This window comes from Macrobrachium nipponense, chromosome 5 (genome assembly GCF_015104395.2).
Source record: "Macrobrachium nipponense isolate FS-2020 chromosome 5, ASM1510439v2, whole genome shotgun sequence".
Classification (NCBI taxonomy): domain Eukaryota; kingdom Metazoa; phylum Arthropoda; class Malacostraca; order Decapoda; family Palaemonidae; genus Macrobrachium; species Macrobrachium nipponense.
Genome location: NC_061107.1, coordinates 84,834,006 through 84,855,199, shown reverse-complemented (window position 1 = coordinate 84,855,199; position 21,194 = coordinate 84,834,006). Strand labels below are relative to the sequence as shown.

The 21,194-nt window shown below is 36.5% G+C and overlaps 1 protein-coding gene across 1 annotated transcript in view; it reads right to left on the bottom strand.

The window, feature by feature from the left end:
• Positions 1–21,194, bottom strand: part of LOC135215473 (phosphatidylinositol 4-phosphate 5-kinase type-1 beta-like) — a 555,040-nt gene that overhangs the window by 183,923 nt on the left and 349,923 nt on the right. The window contains 2 exon segments of the mRNA XM_064250216.1: positions 12,168–12,191; positions 19,452–19,496. Coding sequence (XP_064106286.1) covers positions 12,168–12,191; positions 19,452–19,496 — 69 coding nt within the window.

Genomic DNA, 21,194 nt, shown 5'->3' with positions numbered 1-21,194 from the left:
GGACTGCCAAGGATATATCTTAGGAGCGACCGAAGCGCTCAAAAGCATACTCATCGGAAGACGTCCTCTCCGGTGAAGATCGCAACACAGTAGAAAAGAGAGAGGGACGTGAAGCGCTCCCCCTCCCTGAGACCATACATCATACATCTTAGCTCTCTTTTACTGCGGAAAGTCTTCCAATTGCCCAGGAGACGACTGCAAAGCAGAAGGAGCTAACGGACGAGAAGCGTCCCCCTCCGAGGAACCAAAGACGACGGGCGCCTGTGCGACCTATAGCGTCTTCGTTCTCCTCAGAGGGAGCGAGACCCTCCGAGAGTTCCAACTCCTGCGCGGGGAGGACGTCTCTGAAGACTAAAGTAATCTTTCAAGATTCAAATTCTATGAGATTATGAGCCATGACATCACCTATAGACGAATCTTGACTATGAGAGATGTTCAGAATCATTTCTAGATGATCTATGCTATTCCAGTTTTTCTGCAGGAAAAACTGGAGAGGTGTGAATTTCAGTCTATTCAGGGAAAACAAACTTCTCCAGCGAGGAAATGGTCTCCTGCAATTCATTCCTTCCCTCACCGAGCATGTTTCCTTCCCTAATAAGGCTGCGTTTCACTTAAACAGGAGTAATTTGAAGACACTGTAGAAGATTGTTCATTTGTTTCTTCCTAAAAGTCTCCTTCCTGAGATCCATTACTATTCTCTGATTCTCGGCGAATGTCTGAAGAAGCATTACGTTGTGCGTCCATCCAAGCGTCCTGCCGAGCGTCGCGCTCGGCGCTGTCGTATTTGGCAGCGGAAGGAGTCCCCTTCATAATCGAGCAAGGGACGTCTCGGCGAGCTAATTGACTACATCTCTTGCACATCATTCTTGTTTCGAGGGAAATCATGTGTGCTATGCCGCTGTAGACTCGGACAAAATTCTGTTACCATGCGGTAAACAGAACCGAAAAAGGTCTAATACATATATATATATATACATACACACACATATACATTTACACATATATATCTATACATATATATATATACATATACACACATATATATATATATATATATATATATATATATATATACACATACTACATACACATATATATATAATTTATTTATTTATTTTTTATGAAAAAATTCTCGCAAAGTGAAGATGTTCAGCCATGTATGCTAGAATTCCCCTCAACCCGAGGCTAAGGCCGTGATTGTAGGGTAGAAATACGGTTAGTCCGTCAATCCCGCAGGAGAGAGAGACGTAACCTACTGCGCATGGCAGACAATCAGATAGAACTGAGCACTGGCATTACGCATTAGTGACAGCAGACTCAGAGAATGTTCGTCGTTCTCGCACTGCTCTGCCTGAGTTGCCACCTACACCATTCTACGAATGAATAGGTTTACTATTATTATAGAGCAGAAACCAAAATCCAACAAACTGGTATATTTAAGCGAAACTGAATTTGCTAAATATAAAAGGCTAACTTGGTATTGTCATAACATTACCTTAAATGTTTAAAAATAGGGAAACCGGCAACCCCTGAATAGTTGCAGGGAGAACCGATTAAATGTAATAAGAATAATCGTACTCTCGGTTGTCCTCCGTAGGAGTAACTATGGTATGAGTATATAACTTGAACCATACAACCGTTTGATAGTAATATGACGTAAGGGCCAAAAATAATATTACTATAATACACACTCGCTTGTTCACCTTTACCCGGCAGATATATATATACATATATCTGACTGGTAAGTTTTATGAACAAACGTAGAGTATTTTAGACACTTGGACAGCTACCTCCCTACTACATTCTGCCTCACCGAGGTAGGGAGAGCCATCACGCGGTAGTGTTTTGTCAATGAGAAATTATACGCTTACGCGATAGAATGAACACTCATGGCATTATCACTATACTTCACTACACTACTATAACTTTCCAATGCAAACATGATTCCAGGCTACGCAAAGATTTAAGAATCACAGATAGGGTATTATCCTCCAAAGACACTATTGTAGGGCCCGAAGGCATCACAGGTCTTTGGAGGGATAAATTCTACTGGACGGGTAACTTGTGTTACACGCCTGGAGGAAGACCTTACACTATCACGTTCTAGTTTACGTACCTATGATTCATAAGCCTTCCACGCAGAATCAGACATATTTTCACACTCGTTGCAGCGCTCATCAAACATACAAACATGTTTCCTACAATTCGCGCACACTGTATGAGGGTCTACCGAAGTTTTCGGTAGCCTAACCTTGCATTCTTCCACACAACATACTCTGGCCTAGTCGAACTAGATCCAGACATCGTAAGTTTAAGGAAAAATCAAGCCAAAATAAAAACAATTAGCGTATGCCTAACCACCGATCCTAATCAAATAACCAAAAATCAATCGGGATACTCAAGTGACCAAAAGAGTTCCAAAATCCAATGACGGAGGTGCAGAAAACACTTGTTGACTGCACCGGCGACAGAAAATATCTGACAGAAAATGGGAATGGTTCCTTACGCCCGCCTCCCAGCGGCGGGAATGGGTACTACCACCTGGCCGACCACTGCGTGTGCCGGGAGTTTTGAAATTCTGTCGGACTTCGGAGAATACAGCTATATATATATCTGGCAGGTAAGATTCATGAACAAATGGTTTATTTAATAATCATCAGTTTTTTTCTAACCAATATACTGAATTTCCTTCAAAATATACAAGAAAAATAACTATCTTTTACATGAGAAGCATTCTTTGTCAGATATTCAGTGACCTCTAGTTGGCATTAAAATGACTAAAAAATTATTAGACTAAAAGAAAACCATAACTAATATTAAAACCCAGAAAAATTATCCTTGCTTGTCAACAAAGAATGTCTGCAGCAATATCGTAAGGAGTGGTTTGAGTTACAACAGATTGTTTATCAGTCAAAGACTGAACGTTTGAGGAAGCCTAAGTCTGATCAAGAAGCTGAAGATCTGATGTGTAAGCACAATAAAAGATGGTGAAGACAAAAGTATCTCAAGAGTTTTCAACACCAGAAACATAATTGTTCTAAAATACAGTAAAACAAACACAATATTAGAAATCATTACTATATTATCATTGCTACTGTTAGCATTATTATTTTCTAAAAGAATATCTTGTAACTACCACTTCCTGGTTCTAACAAGGAAGAAAGAACTACCGTACATCTATCAAGAAGATAGGCTTCACTGATATAAAAGGTTCATTACCTTATGCAGAGCACCAATGAACAGAATTAGATATACTACTTGTACAAAAGACTTTCCACAGGACATAGGGAAAATATAAATCTAAGTAGTAATATATACCATGGGGTACATAACTAAACAGCACATAGGCAAAACATCTTCATTAAATTTCTATATCAAATTATCCCATGTGATCAAAGAAACTTGATTATACAAAATATATGCCAGTTGTTATTACAAAGCTATTTACACAATCTGAGCTAACAGGCCATGTCCAGAATCCCAAAAAAGCCGGACCTCTTCATTTCACCATCAATGTAACAAATTGTACTGTTTAATATTAATGTAATTGAAATCCTAATTCCAGAAGTAATCCATTTGTGTAAATAAGCTTACACACCTTAACAATCACACACATTTCCAACAAGAAACCACATGGTGATTCGAAATATGAAACAGCACAAGAATTAACATCTAATAAAACCCGGTTCCCAATTAGAATTAAATTTATGAGACTTATAAAATATTCCAGACTGCCATTAGCAAATCTACAGAGTTGTGAGCAGCATAGGAAGTGGCAGAGGCAGGACACTGTAATGTCACAAAATGTCCTACAGACCATACATTAAATATACATATGTAGTATTTAGGAGTATGTAGTATGTATACATATGTGCAAGAGGCATAATGGCTCCCAATTTAAACAAATATAAGCCTGTCCATTAAAATTTTAAGGAACTGAAGCTTTTCAGTGGGCAGAGCCCACTAATGCCTCCTTTCAAAATGACAAATTTTCAAAGACAATTTGTATTTTTCATAGCTACAAACCTTCGGTCCTAACAATAGGATCATGTCTAGAGCCTAGCTGGATCTGGTTAAATCGTAGATGAAAGCAAGGAATCTTGTGAGATCTGGATGTGCGTGTATATATCGGGTGAAGAGTGGTCAAGGACCCCGCACCCACGCCACAGCGTCAGTCTTTTCTTAACTGCCTGGAGGAGAGTTGTTGTTGACCTCTCTCGGCCTTTACCCGGTACATTGCCCGTTTTCGCTTGTGTTTCTGTGTGTGTGTGTGCTTTTATTAAGGCTCCTTCTGCTCCTTCTCAGCCTCATCAATGTGCATGCCCTGGAACTCCAGGTTTTCCGTGTTATCGTTTTTTGGCTTCGTCGGCAACAGATCCTCACATCACTTGTAGTAGGTGCCGTTCTAACATTTGTACAATAATGAATCCCTGCACGGAATGCCGTGCGTGGCCTAGAGAGCATTCCAGAAGGTCATAGAGCTCCCAATACGGTCCAAATAAGTGGTGTAGCTATTGAAATGAACATTTTTCTGGAACTATGGAAGCTCTTTATATGACAAATTTTATCCTATTGTTAAGACCGAAGGTTTGTTCGCGTATGAACAAAGGTGGAGCCTAGCATAAAATTCAGCCATGGCTGTACTGATTTTTCTAAGGGTTTCTAAATTGCTGGGTAGCCATGTCCAATGGGAGCTATTTTCCTCATTCCTTTGTAGCTCTATCAGATATTGGGATGGTGAGGACAAAAGGCTTTTTTTCTGCCATAAACTCTTGTTTCCTATCATCACAGAATTCTGAAATTCAGTCTTCAAATGACTGACCATTTCAAAAGTGAGGAGACAGAAGGCTATGCCTCCCGAGAGGTTATTGGTTCTGTAAAATTGTTCTTGTTATTACATTTTCTATTAAACTGGTGAAAGGTTGCATCTATGTCTTTCACTAATGTAGTTGCCTCAATTTGGCTTTCACTACTTTATCATTAGACAGCATAACCGTCTCTTTCAACAGTTTCTGAACTCCCACTGGAGCAAGGGCCAAATGCCATTCAGTTATGGGAAGGGCCACTCTGTCCTAAAATTCTATATGCTCACCTCAACCAATTTTCCTTTCATTATGAGGTATTTTCCACCTGGTTAAAGGATTCATACTAAGGTGTCTCACCATGGGTTACCAGTAGTATCATTCTCAGGAGCATATATTGGTGCCTGTGCTACATTCTGATCTGAGGCTCTACTATCCAACCTTCTCTCAACTGTTACCAGTCAGAGCTCTGAGAGTGAGTAGGCTGTCTCTTATTATCCATTCTGATTGCAACAGGCATCTGAACAACTGATTCAAGTTCTTTTTGGGCTTAGCTTTTTATTACCCAGTTCCCACAACCTATGACTTTTGGTGAGAAACCTACCCAATTCCATATCCAGAACAGACCTGAATTCCTTTTCACTCATCAGTGTAACCTCTTTATTGCTTTTTTTTCCACATCTGAAAGGATCCTTTTTGAAGAGTCTGTTGTCGCTTAACTCGTTGAATGAGCCCGACTACAGAACTACACAATATATAATGCTCTTGAAAAAGGGGAATCTGGGGAACAATACCCTTGAGAGTTTCCTCTTCCTTAGCCTAAGAAAGCTTGGTATAAATCAGAGTTGTAAAAGCCTCCAGTCACTACTAAAGAACCCCTGACAACAGAAAGGACAACAGCATCAGCACTCCTTTCACAGCAGACAACACTCCCCTACCAGGAAAAAGAAAAATCAGCTCCTGGACTACATATTACAAAGAAGAGAAATAGAGCCCCATTGGACTTCCACGGTTGGGGTTTCTTCTACAGCATAACATACAGTGGAAGTCCTTCCTTTGGGGGTGACAGTATAATTTTTACGGGCTTGGGTAGTGATGGTCCTCCACCCTCCCTCTCTTCTAACAGAAGTTTTTCTCAAAACCAAGGCTCCTTTTATAAGGGTCCACAGAGAAAGACGGCTTAATTTGCCATCACTCTTCAGCATCCCTAAGAAGCATTCCTTCAAACAGAAGGCGATCCTTGACTAATTATGGCATATGAGACCGCACTGGCAGAACCCTTGCCATATGGTTTGGAATTTATTCTATTAATAGAAATTGTCAATTCCATTCTCCAGTTTTACACTGCCAAGGTCAGCTCCTGCAAGGTTTCCCATTACCTGGTTCCTGAATAAGGTTCTTAAGACTTCTGTCATCACCTAAATTATTATTCTTCTTCTTTCCCATCGCCTAAATTCATGGGCCCAATAAAACTGAGATACTTCAAATGAGAATCTTGCCTTTCATATGCAGTAACATGCAGTAATCATGTATTGAAGGGCCCTGATAGGTTCCACCCAACCCCATCTGAAGTGTCTGTACCTTCTAGGGGGTAGCGAGTTATCCTGCACTTCTATACTGCCAGGCAGTGGTGATCAAACTGCCTTGGCTCAATCAGCTCATGCAGTCTTCCCTGATAGGAAAAATTCTGCTTGCTATACTTGGCTTTAGCTTTCCTGATCCAACTTACAGGACCATTTTCCATATCAAAATCAGGCACTGTGACACATGAAAAAAGAATTGTATATAATTGCGTACATGCATCTTTCTCAAATGTTATCCGTCACTGGCCCTGCTTTTATTGTATTCTTATTCTCCTTTACATACAAATATACTGTAAATGTAAAAAGCTAACAAGATTCAATGAATTCATACATACCTTTGAACCTATTAATTAGTATCATATCTAGGCTTACATGGTTCATACATCTTTTTTTATATTCTGCCATGTTCTGAATACTGTTTACCTATTTGGTCTTCAGTAGCTGAGTTGCATCTTGAATTTTTAGTGAAAATTTTGAGTTCCATTAAACTTTTTAAATTTTGGTACAGTTGTTTATTATAGATGGTTTATAAGAGCTTTCCACAATTCTGTCAGCCTTTGCCATCAGATCTTCACAGACTATACAATTAACCATGTAACATTAGACATCCAATTAACTTGAGGCTTGTCTTCCACAAACTATTCCATCAACCATATAGTAATGTTAAACACTCTGTTAGTTTAAATCTTGCCTTTTCTTTAGTAAGGGTCAATGCCAGTTTTCTGAAGTTATGTTCATGATCAAGGGGTCCCCAAAATTCACACCAAGAGGGAAGAAGAACTCACAATGAATCGGTCTGTATAAAAGATGCCAAATTTTTTATCAATTTGTATTTTTCATAGCTAAGAAATCAATTTGTATTTTTCATAGCTAAGAAACCTGAGATCTTAACAATAGGATAATCTTCTATCGCCAGCTGGAAACCGGTTAAAAACAATCATAGATTGTAAAGCAAGGAATCTGTGACATCTGGCAACTCACGTATATACGAGGTGGATGCTGGTCACTGACCAAGCTTGGAACCTGGTGACGCACCAGTCTTTCTTTAACCACCTTGGAGAGTTGACTTTCGCTTTGCTCTCCACCCCCCATGCCAGTTTTTTGACAAAAGCCTGTTGTCTGATTTGTATTCATGTAGCCCAGAAGTCCCGTGGACATCGTTTTTAAATGGCCTTCCATGATTCCTGTGTTGACCTTCTTTTGGGACAGATGCAAATTGTAGTTGATGTGCCTCATGCCTTTCCCTCTGCTTCATCATCAGGTGTGTTATGTGTTATGCAGGTCCATCTCCCAGGGGGATATTGCCCCTTCAGGGAGAGAGGGACCAGCTACATTTTGTTCTTTAACATTTTACATTTGTTATATTGACAACATTTTGAAAACATTTGTATTATGATAATAATATTTTATGTATCTGATTTTATCTAGTTACGCATTTTCTGGGAATGCTGTAATGGTTTGGTCTTTCAGAATTTGTGTTTCAGGATGTTCGAGAAATTAGGGGTTCATGTTGCAGACAAGGTTTTTATGATAGGATTCAACTATCTAGCACAGGAGTACATTCCTACACTTATTCATCACAAATTTTAATAGTGTACAATTGTGTTCTTCCCATCTGCTTTCAGGACCAGTCATGATTGCTGTCTTGTCTCTTTTCTGTCATTTTGGTGGGGGAGAGGCATGGGTCGTACAGCTCTCCCCTTTCCTTCCCTTAATCCTTACAGATAAATATGAATCTTTTTGCTCTCACAGGATAGAAATATTCTTTTCTGAGGGAGAGAGCATGTTATTTTCTTTACAGGCTCTTTAGTTGTCAGCCTGCTTCTCGCCTGGAAGTCTGGCAGCAGCAGCAGCGGCCGTCCGCTCAGAACTTGGGAGCCCCTCTGCTTTGCTTCCCTTTGACAGAGATGCCACATCTCTGTAACTTTGCTTGATCAGTCAATCCACATTAACCAGAAGTTGCCTGAATCAGATTTTAGACAGGAGGATGATTTCCTTCAAATCAAGGTACCAGAAATATTGCAGAGGAAAGATAAGATTAGAATTCAATCCTCTCCCAAGGTAGAGGCATCTGGCAAGTAAAGCAAAGAGAGTACTCCTCAGAGGGGTGCAGAAAGGCCTCAGACTGAAACCAAGTGTGCTTCACATAAGACAAAAAAACCAATACTGTACTCAACTTCATCTCCAATGGGGCAAATGGGGCTGCTATTAAGTCAGAGAAAACCTACATTGAGTTTGGGCTGCTGTGAAATAGTATGCTACCAGATAGGTCTATTAGCAACTGGGAAATATGGTGAGTGATTTGTAAATATTTCTTTGACAAAAATTTTTTTATTCTTAATGAGTCCCTTGCCTGTATTTTCACTGCAACTATGCATTATCACTAAGTCATGATGAAGAATTAGAAGGGGCTCACCACTTTCAACTTGTATATTAGAACCTGGGGAATAATGAAAAGCTCCATGCATATTCTGACTCCCTCATAGTGAATTGGATCTAGACTGTTCAAACCAGTATCTAAGGCTGGACTGTATGCATAAAGCATAAGTAGTCTTGAATAGACAGTTGCTTTCTACATCCTCCCTGTGCTGTAATCATAATAAGTACAGTACGTGAAGTAAACATGCCTAGCAAAGGATACCCGGCTACTCTTTAACATTTTCCAATTTGACATATGACAAATTTTGTAATCAATTTGCATTTTTCATAGCTAAACACCCTTTGGTCTTAATAATAGGATAATCTTTATCATGCCCGCTGGAAACTGGTTAAAACAAACAAAGATTGTATAACAAGGAATCTATGAGATCTGGCAACTTCTACGTGTACAAGGTGGGAGCTGGTCAGTGACTGGGCTCCGCATTCTGTGACACTATAGTCTCTCTATGAATGCCTTGGAGAGAGACGCTTATGCTTTTCCTCTCATTCCAAGCTGGTTGATTTGTGCCCTTGTTTCTTTCCTTTTTTTCAGTGTTTGAAGTGTGTGTGTTTGGTTTTCATAATGGAGTCGTGGAAGTATTGGGAGTTGTACAGGATGATGTTATGTTTAATGTAGCCCCCTCTCTCTCTCAGGTTCTGATACTCTTCCTGAGAGGGAGGAGGCTACGCCTTCTAACTCCTTTGTTTCAGATGCTCAATCAACCAAGATGGCAGCTGTTTGGGCGTCGCTTGGCCTACAGGGTTCTCCCTCCTTGGATGGCCTATTGTCGCATTTCTTGGAGGCATGTACCCCCCTTCGGCCCCTATAGCAGTCCCGCCTCTACCAGGACTCTTTTACCTTGGATTGTGTGTGCTGCCACCTTGCCAATGTTGACGCTTTCTGGTTCGCCCTTTATCGCTCCTCCAGTGAGGTCAGGTCATCAACCAGCGCTGGCCTTAGAGATGTTGTGACATCATTTCCAGCATCTTTCCACAGCATATGATGTCAGATGTGGTGCACAATCCCTTTAACTGATTGTATCTGGGCGATGTTCCTTGATTTTCAAAGCAATTTTCATGAAACTTGAAAATAGTTGAAATCTGTTCACTAAAACCTATTTGATCATAATGTGCCTTATTTCCCTATAGAAATATCAGCTACAGTATTAGGGAAAAAAGACATGTACATGTCAGGAAAGTGTCATCCTGAAAATGCCCTGACCCTCATATGAGTATGCATCACCCTTTATTCCATCATGCAACAGTATATCTTTTCAAAGCTTCTCCATATCACACTCCCAGATTACTTGGGTGACTGTTGAACTCTGTCTCAAAAAAAATTTTTTTTTACTATGTACTTGTTTTCTTGTTTGTTTCTTTTGTCTTGCTTTTGCATCTTTTTATTTTAGTAAATGTTGTTTCTAAATGATAAAAATATATTTCAGATAGACCTCTAGTGTTATATGCAAATATTCCCCTCAAACTTCACTAGAAATCACTGACACCTCCTCCACTGAAAAGCTTGGTTCATAAGTTCTGAGTGAGCAAGAAAATATGGCAAAGGAATAATGAGGAAAAGCCCCATAACTTAGCTATACCAACTACATAACCTTGAGAACTGAAAATCAGTTTTGGAATGTTGCTATTCCTTGGACCAATGACTCAACCAAGGGCTTAGGGAGTTGGGAAGGGTATCAGTGTGCAACAACTAAAGTGCAAACTGAAACAGAAAAGAATTAACCATTTGAGGATTCCCCACTTACTAGATAACCACTCAAGATCCGCATTATGGAATTCTGATCTAGATCTGATTGCCCAGATTAGCCAACTGATTTTGTTACAACAGCAGTTTGTATTATGAAACAAATTTCTTTATATATTACTTTTTTATAATGGAATGTATTTTCGAATGCTGGTGGCTCTTGAGCAATATGAAATATATTTTAATAAAATTTCAATTTACTTAATATGCTCACAGTTTTTGCCTATTGATCAAGATGTGAAAGTTTACAGGCTTGGAAATATTTTGAAGAAATGAGTACAAGACTTCATAAATCTCATATTCTAATTATTACTTAAAAAATGGAAGAGTTTAGTATGGCATACTGCACAATACAAGGGAAAAGGTTTCAGGCCAAGAGAAATGAAAATCATATTGTATAAAGAAAAATATGAAAAAAGAAAAAAAAAAGATGCATATCAAAATGAGGAAGAGGTAGCCATGAGCCTTTAAAATATCAAACCCTAAGGAAGCACCTACACCAGCACCTCTGAGAAACATACATATGTAAAACAACGTCAAGTGATGCACAGATCCTTCACAAAGAAGTGTTACTTTAGGGTGTTTAAAATAAATCATTTTCAGTGTGCATGTTTGAAAATCATAATAATCAAAATATCACAAACTTATGGCCGTGACTTCTAAGAACTTCAAAACTTGAAACTATACACTATATACATCTCTCAGTGTTGTTTTACAAAATCATTCCTTGGAAGCAAGAAATTCTCTGACAAAGCTTGCCTAATATCAGCTATTCTTTTGATAGTGATTAAGAGAGATGTATATCAATTCAGCTAATGCTACTGGCTTAAGTTCTAAATACTTATTAAGCAAGATTTTTTAGGTCATTACTGGAATATCATTGTAAATATGGAAGCAAAAAAATAATCCATCAAGCTTTGATACCCCAACCACAAAAACAGGTCAGACCAGCAGTTACCCGGGAATGACACTAAAAGCCATTCTCCAATGCTTTAAGACAGACCAAAATCATATAATTACACAAATATTTTTGTTTGTATGAATGTGTATGTGTATGTATACTATGTACATATATGCATATATATACATATATACTATATATATATATATATATAGATATATATATATATATATATATATAATATATATATATATATATATATATATATACATACATACATGCATTCCCGGTTATCCGCGATCCGTTATTATGGGGATTGTCTAGTGCTGAAAATTAAAATGCGCCAATTTCCAGTCATCAGCACCGATACAACTGCCTGTATGTATGTATGTATGTATGTATGTATGTATGTATATATGTATGTATGTATAGTATATGTATGTTGTATATGTATAGGTATATATATATATATTATATAATAATATATATATATATATATATATATATATATATATATATATATATATCAATAGGTGTGTGTTTACTTGTGTCAGTATATACTATTATGTGTGTGTGTATGCTGCTTGAATATATTAACTTAACTTGCTAAAAATATTTACACAGCACAAGAACTTATGCAAGAGCAATAAAGCAAATTCCTCTATTTTTACAAATTTCAAAATGTATGAATAAGAACTCACCCTGTAATCTTCCTGTCGCTGCTCCTGAAAAAGTAAAAAATAAAAGTCAAGTTAAAGGTCATATACATAATAACAAATGGAGAACTTTTTATTGAACAAATCTCAAAGAGAAAGGTAAACTAGGAAATTAATGATAAACACTGTCATTGCACACATTAATTCTTACTTGATATACTTTTTGAATTTCACTGAACAATAACATCACCTAAAACCAAACACAAAAGTAAGACAATTAGAAATTAAAAAATAATCAGTATATTTTACAAAATAGTGCACCTTAAGATTAAATCTTGGTAACATTTAAGGGGACTTTATAATCAACGCAAAACCACCCACAATGTAATACAACATAAATATCTTAATAAATTACCTTATACATACAGACATTATGCAGGGTAACATAAAAACCCCATGTAATGTTTAGTTCACACATACAAAAAACATTATTTTATGTAAAAGAATTATTTTAGTTGGGTACTAGATATATTTGATATCAGCACTGACTTTCAGTATGCACAATACAACTGCTAAGGCATTAACCTTCAGACATGAGGTCTCATCATGAAAAACTGGAAATCCTGTTACTTCCACCAGTATTTCTCATACAATATGTATTTAGAGCATAAACCACATAACCAATACGTATATGGGAGGGGATCCAATAATTCCCAAAAGCCGAATGCCTAAATATAAGACAGCATTGTAGTATAGTAATCACATAGAAAACCTAGTTTTAATTCCAAATGACACAAGGCACAGTGATGAATTCTAAGAAAATTACAAATTTTCAATCAATTTGTATTTTTCCTAACTAACAAACCTAATTTTCAAAGCATTACATTACATATTTTAATTTTCTATTTCATCATGATGTAAATCATATATGATTTCCAAAAAATCTGAAGACACATCTTTGTACTGACTACTACTACAGGGAAGTTACATGTAAAATTATATCTTTAATTTTCTTCTCGCTTGAGCACTACCTGCCCCAATATTCTTTAAGTTCCCTATGCCTATGCTCCTCAATTTTCTGCGCCCTTCCACTGATTTTCACAATTATTTTCAAATGTATTTCTTTACTGATTAATTGCTGTTCATTCCAGTTATAATTTGCTAAAATATTCTTTGGATAAGCTTTATTCGAGTCTAAATGAGACTCAGTGTTCCAGTTATAATACCTACATTCAGAAATAAACATGTGTCATATGGCAATGTCTTTGTTACATCAGCCAGGCTATTACTATTACGTACTGCCCTTTCAACTTCCTACTTCAAATGAAGTGTGTACTAAAGGTAAATGAAATGCTCTACCTCTTCATAAACCCTTATTTTCTTATTACACTTTACATTAACAGTACTTGAAAGCTGTTACATTATCCATTTATCCTTTACTTGAAACAATACTAATTTGCCATTTTTGCTATGCTACTTATGCAGCTTCACAAACCTGTTCTTTAACCCATGGAGTGTGCAACTCAACAAAAAGAAATAAGATTTATCTCTTCTATCGTTATTCTTCAGAAATATCAAGTCCCTTTTTTATTGCTGCTTTTCTATTAACAAAGCATAATTTTCTATTATGAAAAACATTAGAAACAATACAAATGCATACCACTAATATCCCACTTTAATAAAAAAAAATAAACCTCTGCAGATGACATTTCACAGCTGGGCAGCTTGAATTGTTGCTTGCAACATACAAGTTAACCAATAGTCTTCTGCCTCCTCCTCCACCTTTCTTTTTCCATCCATTTTGTAACTATTTTCAGGAAAAAATAATTCCTCATCCAGTTTATATTCTGCAATCCTGCACATCTCTACGAGACATTAAGTTATATTCAGTACACAGTTATTATTATTATTAATAGGGCTTAGTTTTTCCAGACCTCTAAGTCTCAAGTAGACTCTTCTCGGGCTGGTTCTCAGGGATTAATCCTAAGAAGGAGAAGAAGGGGAGGAAAAAAAGTAAATAAATAAATAAAAAATTTTTAAAAATTTACACTTTATTTAAGAAACATGTCTTATTTTAAAAAATTATGATGTTATTAATTGAAAAATCTTTGCTTTCAGCGAGAATACTTTTCATTTTTAAATTCTGTAGATAAATATATCTTGGCTGGGTCCAATTTGGGCACTCAATAAGTAAATGCTGCACTGTCATGGGTGTTTGACATCTATAACACTTTATTGGGTCAGCATGTGGTGTTGACATAAGTGACCATGCAAGAATTTTGTGTCCTATACGGAACCTTGTTAGGATCTTTTGATCTTTCTTTTTGTGAGGATGCCCTCCATGCATACACTTCAGTTTTTATGTTTTTAAGTTTATTTGTGGTTGGCACTGAGGCCCATTCTCTTTTCCAATCCCGGTAATTCAATAGTTTAACAGATGTTATCCAGTCTGACACTCGGGCATGTGTAATTGTTGGGGGGATAGTGCAGGGTAATTTGGCAGCTGAGTCTGCATTTTCATTTCCTTTTATTCCCACGTATGCTGGGATCCAACATATTTCTACTGATAATCCTGGTTGGAGGAGTTTATGAATTTTTATTTGTATTTCCTGCACAATTTGGTTTACTGATTTATACTGTCTTATAGCATCTATAGTGCTACGTGAGTCACTGAAAATAACACACACACTTGCTTTTGCCTCAGATATCATATCAAGAGCCATCTGTATGGCTGTGACTTCAGCAGTAAATATTGATGATATTAAAAGTAGGCTTCTTTTGATTAACATATTTTTCAGATATGCAGATGCTCCAACTCCAACATTATTTTTGGAGCCATCTGTATATACCATGAATTTGTTTCCTTTTCTTCTAATGTGCTCCAAAGCATGTTGGCGGTACATTTCTGTACTTGTCATTTGCTTTTTAAGTAGGTAAGACAGGGAGGTACATATCTTTATTCGTTTTAAAATCCATGGTGGTGGCAATTCCATTGGTGGGTGAAAAATTGGATCTATGTTATGCAATTTCATTATGTATTTAGCTCTTTTTGGGAAAAAGCTAGTACTATTAACTTCTGTTGCTGGATTACAGTTTTGGAAGCAGTCAGCTGCAGGAGACGATCCCACTCGCAGTGAAAGACCTCTTCGTATTCTTATCAAATTACGGTGATGTTTCAAGGGCAACACACCTGCTTCTACCAGAAGTGAGCTTGTTGGGGACGATCGGAATGCTCCAGTGCACAATCGCACCCCTTCATGGTGCACTGCATCGAGAGTTTCTAATGCAGATTCTGAGGCGGATGAATATATTGGACAGCAGTAATCACTATGGATAAGACTGTTGCCTTATATATCATATTCAACTGTAAAACTTCCTGGCATTTCAAATTAACAATGTAATATCCTTAATTTGAAGAGATTTAGATGAACTCAAAGTGTTGGAGACTATAAAGCTAAGAATAACAAACTGGTTTGTTCATAGTCAGTCCCTCTCTCCCCTTGCTTGAGAGAAGGAAGGATTTGCATTTACTAATCCAAATGGAGCTAGATTATAGATATGATACTCGGTCATTTAGATCACCTGCATGCAAGCCCTTCCAGCAGGTAACGGCTCGTTTACCCTTCTCCTGCCCACTGGAAGAGGAAGGAAGACTGGAGAAAGGTAAGAGTCCCACACACACACTTCCTTACAGCCACACACCTTAGCCAAGATGGAACCTGTCCATCAAGAGCTGGCTGGGCTACAGGACTTGTAAAGCATCCACCATAGAAACCAAGGAAAAGTTGTCCAAGAACCTATGGTCAATGTCCCAAGGTAAAAGGGGATGAATGAGATGTACACGGTTCCATTCCATCCTAGTACTCAACTGACAGGTTCTTCCTGAATGTGAAGGACAGACCGATGAACCTGGGAACGCATCGGATGGCTGGAGACCAGTAATAGATCTGTTAACTCTGAACCTATTTATCAGGAAGACTTATTTCAAAATTGAAAATCCTTGTATGGTTCTAGCTGCCATAAGGCAAAAAGACTTTATGCTGACAAAGACCCAACTTGAAAACATCTACACAAAGTATTTATTAGCATAGATACAGGAGTTACTCGTTAAATTTCAATCCATCCCATTTTTCATTAAAGAAAATTATGCTCAATGCTCTGAAAGAGGAAAAGCAATTTACTATGGTATTTGCACTGAACACCGGTAGAAGAATGTGTTCAAATAGGTGAAAATGCAGTATATTTCTTGTATGGAGCAGAAAATTGAACTTAACAACAATGACTTACAATAGCAATTAGGCATTTAATTCAATCTAGAATTCTAGATAGCAACATGACCAACATCCCATTAGATTAGGTCTTCTGTATCACAAGGTTTGTATTTGCATACAGTCACAGGTTTTGGGACTCAAATGTCCCTACCCACTATCACCAATATTTCGTTAATAAAATTATACACAAAAACTAAGGATCTTAAATACTACAGTATGTATACAATTTCCAGTAAAAATATTAACCTGCTTTTTGGAGAGTTCAGTATCCAACACTTCATAAGATATGTTTAGTAAAACTTCAGAAAATATATCAGAATAATTTACATGTAGTACTTGGAAAATTTCAATGCCTACAGCTAAAATAAGCGAATACAGTACATATGCAAGCAAGAGATTAGCCAGTTACTGGAAACAAATACATACAAGCTTATAGAGAGTATATCAGCTAAAATCCTTACCTAACGTGTCTTTCCCACCTATGTATTTAGTATAAAGCAGTTTAAGACACAAAGTTGTTGGATACCATGAACTCAGATTTCATTAGGGGTGCGCCAACTGCTGAATTTCGAGAATTTATCAAATTTCAACAGTTTTCAACTGTTTTTATGCCTAAATAAACATAGTATCCAGAAGTGATAACACTAAAATAAAATTTTTAGGTTGGTTTATTAACAATTTTGTTCATCGCTTCTATGACACTGTGAACCACAAATTGTAAAAAAAAAAAAAAAAAAAAAAAAAAAAAAAAGACTTGTTAAAAACGTCTGCATGAATAATACAGGAGAGGATCAAGAAAGTTATTCACTTTTATGGACTGTTTTATGTGTAAACAAACATATTTCGAAATGTCATTGCTAAAAAAAGAATGTCTAGATTGGTTCATGTACAATTTTGTTCATCGCTTGTATGGCACTGTATTTTACATTGTAAAATACATAACAGGGTCTGTGAGGTAATCCACTGGGGAAAAAAAAAAAGCTGAAATTCCTTTTAGCTCAACAGGGTCTATGAATGATCCTAGCTTGGATCAAGTTTGAGATATACCCTATTTTAGAGTTTTACAAATAAATATACATTCTTGAAATGTTATTGCTAAAAGAAATATTTAGGTTGGTTCATGGAAGTATTTGGTTCATGGAATACTTCATTCATCGTTTTTATGGCACTGTGAATAACAAACTGTAAAAAAAAAAGCAAGGGCTTTCTAGCGTCTGTACTTCCTGCAGATGCAAATTTTAAGTAACATATAAATAAAAAGCGAACAGTTCTACTTAATTGATTGTACTATTGTACATTTCGGGGGCATATTTCTCATGTAAGGAAAGAGTTTTAACGCAAAAAACAGCTTTCTAACTATCATAATTTCATTTCTTATAAGATGAAATGGTTTTAGTGCAAATATCAGCTTTCTAACTAGTATAATTTCATAGTTATTACAAAATAAGCAATAATTTTTTTCTTGTGCTGTCTTCTCAAAACTCAGTTTTTTTCAATACTAAATGGTTTTCTCCAAGAAGAGTAAACCAAATTCAATTAAATTTTTACAAAGTCTAGTATAACTATATACTACTGTCAAATTCATTTTTGAGCAAAACTTTTTCTGTGGCATATTAATGTTGAAAAGTTTCAACATGTTTTTCCCAACTGGAAAAATAAATAAAAAAAGAACTTGGAGGTCGAATTTCTAAATTTCCTAATGAAAGAATTTTCATTATTGGTTGCACAATAAGTGGCAAAAATTTGAAGCAAATCCCTTCAGTCATAAGGCGGAAACAAGCATTTACTTTATAATGGGGCCTTAGGGCATCAGTGCTCCCCTTGAAAGCCAATATGTACTGCATATCAAAAGCTGAATATGCAAATATAACTGGGTACTACTAAAGAAGGTATCACCATCTTGAAATGTGTACTAACCTGATTTTTGGTAATTATACCCCAATCAATTTTCAATTAGGAACAACAATTGCTTCACTTCTATGCAAATGAAATGGAAAAATAAAAATCAATTAAGGAATTCAAATTACTTTCTAATACAATGAGAAATAGTATAATCTGTCATTTTAGTTTCCATGAAATTAATTTACCAAATATTATTAAATTACCAAAGATCATGTCTTACAGTGTGATGGTCATGCTATTCAAGGTGAAAACCATACACGATATTAAGGTGGCCACTGTCCTTTACAGGTGGAGTGTCAAAATATACCTAATAGGGTTTTAGCACTGAACACTGATTATGATAGGTATAACTGTACTGTACAGTACTCTACTGTGCTTTGCATATGAAAGGGAATTATTTTTGGCACAAAATCAAACATAACATGACACACAAAAAGATATCTACCAAGAATACTTTAGCTACATTAATTTTGCAACCAAACACCATAATTAACCAGCAAGAAATTACCCACAGTAATATGAACACTGCTTGAAATATAATGTGAAACACATCCCAATATACTAAACAATTTAACAAAGAAAACACATCCCAACAAACTTAATATAATAATGTAAATACCAGCATAGCTTGCTGGAGTATTACAGAATGAAACAAAACAAAAAGGTGACACTACAATGAGAGTAGCTTGTCAGAGGAGGGGAGTAATGCACACAAATCATAGTCACGCAATCCGACGTAAACAAATGGGCGTGATTAATCAACAGCATGTAGCTCACAGGAGACAGTTCCAGGAAAAACATATCAGCACTGTACACTCTCATCCATTGTGATATAGCACTTCAAAATGAGATAAAAAGGAAAAAAAATGCTATTGTCATACTCTCAAAGCAATCTATATAAAGCACATTTCAAAACAAGCTATGAAATGCCAAATTAAAAATATTTAAACTAATACGTAATCACACTTTAAATTTAACAGTAATGGTCACTTGTGTTCCAATTAAGCCATCAAAATGTGTAAAAAGCATACTAAAAATATTAAGTTTTCTTGTTCATTACAAAATAAAAGTTTCAAAGTGCTATAACCTTGCATGAAAGGCACACTTAGAACAGAACTGGTGAAAAATCGGTTAAAAACACTATTACAGTACATACTTCTGCTTCGAACGCTTGCACTTCTCCTGCTGGAAACAGATGTTCCTTGAAGGAAAAAAAAATGTTTCAATGCCCTTGTTCGGAGATCTACGATTTTTTTGTTTTTGCCAGGAATTAGGATTCCTAAGAAATTAACAATTCACAGAAATACACAAAATAAAGCAGACAAGGCCCTTCATTTTTAAATTGGTTTCCACCTTTTATTTGAAAAATGTTTAAATTATGTACTCCATAAATTATTCCTTCTGCCTTATAATATATGTAAAACATTTTTCAATAAAAAGCTCAAACACCACACTCCTTGTAAACAACCAGCTTTAGACTGAATACATAATTCACTTCATGTAGTATACCTTAGGAAATCCCTCTATTCTTTTTACTGAAGGAATAACATATCTAAGATTCATTCTGAGGCACACCACCAAAACTATTTGTATTATATGACTTTTTTGGTATTTATACTACGTATGTACAGTATACGTAGTATATATACCAAAAAACCCTTATCTGTGATGCAAAGCCAGCTGGGTGATGTAACTTAAAATGTGATAATAACCCTCCAAACAGTCTCAGACTTAAATATATGGAGAGGTTTATCCGTAAAAATATACGGCATATATAGAATAGCTACACATACAAAAAAAATCAAAAGGCTCTTACAGAATTGGATCACCAGTCTTTAGCAGATTTTCACCATAAGAACATACAAAATATGCCTAGAATAAACATAAAATCCACTAAGGAAAACTCTATGAATGCAAGAGTGACTGAAAGAAAATATGGGCCCAGCATATACTACGCTGGCTATACGAGTAAATATGATGATCTTATACATACCGTATATATTTTCCACATTTGATTTTCCATTGATGGGGTTATAGTACGGGCAGCAACCAGATGGAGTTCCTGGCTGAGCGCCATTTACTGAAAATCGGCGCTAACCGAAAATCAGGGGGAAATAGCACTGATAAACTGCTTAACGGTACTGTTAACCAGAGTGGTGCTGATAAACCGTTTACAGATGGCAATAAACTGCTTATAGGTCCTGAAAATCGCTTACTGGCACCAAAAATACCGTTAACAGCATCGCTAGACAAGCATCATAAAACAGATTCCTGTTATCTGACACTGCCAATAAAATGATGGTTAAATGAACCCTACAAAGTAAAAAGAAAGTTACTTGACAACTCTTCCCCTAGCCAATCAGTACTAATGAAAGAAGAAAACATTCCAAAATCCTAGAGTGGATAATGCCTGAAAAGTCCCAGACTGGCAAAGTAGTATCCCATCTGGATTTCTACCTAGAATCAGAGAGAAAATCAAGAAATTCTCCATATTCATCAAACAGAGAATAGTCCTGAGTCCTGAGAGATCATTCCTACTGAGCAACAATGGAATGAGAGCGACCCTCATCCTACCAAAAGCTGAATGTGATATAGCTTGCCATAAGACTTCCCAATTATGAGCCAAGGCCAGGGATGAACATGCAAGACTGTCCAACACCGGAAAAGAGGCTCAAAAGATGCCTTCATAATGGTTAAAAACAAAGAACAAAACCACTCGGAACCAAAGTTCCCTAGAGACAGAGAGTGCTCAATTCTGATTATTTTAGACATCTCCATCGTAACTCCATCGAAGAGGAGAGATCTAACTCAATCAGACAAAAGTACTGTGAAGGCAAAGCATAGTCTTTACATTTGACACTGAAAGGAACCCAACTCAGCTCAGGTAAAAGGGAAAAGT